Source organism: Buceros rhinoceros, unplaced genomic scaffold, assembly GCF_000710305.1.
Source record: "Buceros rhinoceros silvestris isolate BGI_N320 unplaced genomic scaffold, ASM71030v1 scaffold17060, whole genome shotgun sequence".
NCBI classification, from domain to species: domain Eukaryota; kingdom Metazoa; phylum Chordata; class Aves; order Bucerotiformes; family Bucerotidae; genus Buceros; species Buceros rhinoceros.
In genome coordinates, this window is record NW_010389202.1 from 10,037 (window position 1) to 12,574 (window position 2,538).

General features: G+C 54.4%; 1 protein-coding gene across 1 annotated transcript in view; it reads right to left on the reverse strand.

Moving 5' to 3' along the window:
* Positions 1-1,373, reverse strand: part of RRM1 (ribonucleotide reductase M1) — a gene marked incomplete at its 3' end in the record, with an annotated part of 11,024 nt that extends 9,651 nt beyond the window's left edge. The window contains exon 1 of the mRNA XM_010133451.1: positions 1,291-1,373. Coding sequence (XP_010131753.1) covers positions 1,291-1,359 — 69 coding nt within the window. The remainder of the gene's footprint in view (positions 1-1,290) is intronic.
* Positions 1,374-2,538: the final 1,165 nt, after the last annotated feature.

Sequence of the window (2,538 nt, forward strand, 5' to 3'; positions counted from 1 at the left end):
AAAGCAGAGACTGTCAGTGCAGAATCAGTGACAGCTTCTTCTCTGCAGACACCATCCCAAAGGCTGGAATAGAGCAGCAGCAAAGGGAGAAAAGTCCGGATAAACCAGGACTTACTCAGAAGTTTTGAGCCTCCAAAGGAAGCTTGGATGTTCGCTAAAGTAATTTCTCCCTAAAATCATTTCAGGGCAAGAGCAAAACAACCCGACTCTGGGAGGGACACAATGGCTTGACCTCATCTTCATCTACCAGTTGGGACCAGGAACGGTGTTTGCATTCACCATCTCCAAAGCATTCTCTGCCTTTCCCTCAAGCATCAACTGCTACCAGAAAGAGCTTTTTCTGCCCTGGAGACAAGCTCTGACCTCAGGGCGTAACTGCCAAAGGCACCAACAGTCTCCCAAAGCCTGTCCTTCCCAAACCCCTCTCGCTGAAAGGGGCGCGTTAGGCTGGGGATTGTTGGTAACACAGCTGGGACAAGATCCAGGTCCAAAAGGAGAAAGTCCCAGAGAGGTAGATGTCCCAAATGGCTGTGGAGTAAATACCAACGTGTTGCACACAAGATTAGCTTCGTTACTGGGAGTGATAAGAGTTGTCAGCTCCCTGTGTCGTGGAGATCAACTCTATATGTTATGTCTTTCAAAACATTTCACTAATGCTCCTTCTGCTCCTCCTCTCTCTCTCTCTCTCTCTGGCTGAAAAGCACAACTGTTTGGTACAGAATGAACTTCAAACATTTCACAGATGCCATTTAAGACCTGAAAATGGAGCATTTGATCTTCGAGATGGGAAGAGCCTGAGCTGGCAGTTCCACATGAACAAACTGGGCCTGCACATCAGCATAAAACCCTCACAGACCTCAAGGGACCCACGAGGAAACCAACCCTGCACAGCTTCTAGAAGGAGCTTACACGAGTGGGATCACCACGCGTTCCAAATTCTACCCAGCTCAACAGAGCAGGAGGGATGTTACAATATATGTGACTTGGAGCAACAATGGCTCTTTTTTAAGCTTGAGCCACTCAGTTGGTTCACAGCATTTGAGGTGGAAGCAGTTTACAGTAGATAAACTGATCTTTCCCCCACCACAGTCTCAGGCTCTTCATCTGCGAAGCAAAAAACCTCAGAACACAAACACTCAGAGGAACACGATGAGGATGTTTGCCAAGAGCTCCTGCCCCGTGCTGGGCTTTCACCACGGGGAACAAGTGGATTATGCCTGCTCAGCGCCGTCGCCTTCAGCAGAGCTCGCAGGGGGCAGAGAACAGAACAGCAGGAGAAAGGAGACTCACGGGGTCGACGAAGTCAGCGTTGAGGCCGTAGCAGAGCTTCTGGATGCGTGATGTGATCTTGTCGAACATGACGCGCTCCTGGCGTCCATCTGTCGGGGAAGAGGTTACTGTGCCAGCAGCTCCCATGACAAGAACAAACCAGTCCAGCGCAGTGTCCTCCCACCCAGCACCTCACCCAAGCAGCCAGCCCTCTTTTGGGGGAATATGGGGTGGGACTCCCAAGGACACCCTGTTCAGGTCCTCTGCTCAGGCCCAAGGAGAAGAGAGGCCATCCCTCCCACCCAGCATGTTTCTGCTGCAGGTGGTTCCTCCCTCAGCAGTACAAGACTCAACAGAATGACAGAGAAAACCAGGGGGCTCACACCACTTCAAGAGGGGCATAAGAATGTGCCTCAGAGCCAAGGAACTCATCCTGCTATGCCTAGAGCTGGGCATAAACCCAGTTCTCAGAGATGGGGAACCCAGCCGAGAGCCACCCCAACCCCCACAAAGGCTGGGTACCACAGAGAAAACCAGGGGGCTCACACCACTTCAAGAGGGGCATAAGAATGTGCCTCAGAGCCAAGGAACTCATCCTGCTATGCCTAGAGCTGGGCATAAACCCAGTTCTCAGAGATGGGGAACCCAGCCGAGAGCCTCCCCAACCCCCACAAAGGCTGGGTACCCTCTGGCTGAGCCCTCTCCTTTGGTCCGAATTGTGGACATCAAGCCCAAAGCTCACTGCCATGGTGCAGGGGGGCTCCCAAAGCAAGCAGAGGCTGCTCGCCCCTCCCTTTTGGTGTCACGGAGGAAGCTCTCTCGCTCCAGGGTCCCCTCCAGCACAGATGGGGTGCTTCCTCCCCAACCCCCACAAAGGCTGGGTACCCTCTGGCTGAGCCCTCTCCTTTGGTCCGAATTGTGGACATCAAGCCCAAAGCTCACTGCCATGGTGCAGGGGGGCTCCCAAAGCAAGCAGAGGCTGCTCGCCCCTCCCTTTTGGTGTCACGGAGGAAGCTCTCTCGCTCCAGGGTCCCCTCCAGCACAGATGGGGTGCTTATCCCCTCGGTACCCTGCAAGCCTACCCCACAGCAGAGCAGATCCCACCCTTCCATGAGGGATCCCCCGAAACAGAGAGGGATTCCCTGTTTGCTCATTTAAGTGCCAGGAGAGGGACACCCCCAAAGCAGAGGGGTCCCGGCCCCTCACACCGGGAGCCCCACCCCAGGCAGAGCAGAGGGCCTGACCCACCCCCAACCCCCGCTCGGTGCC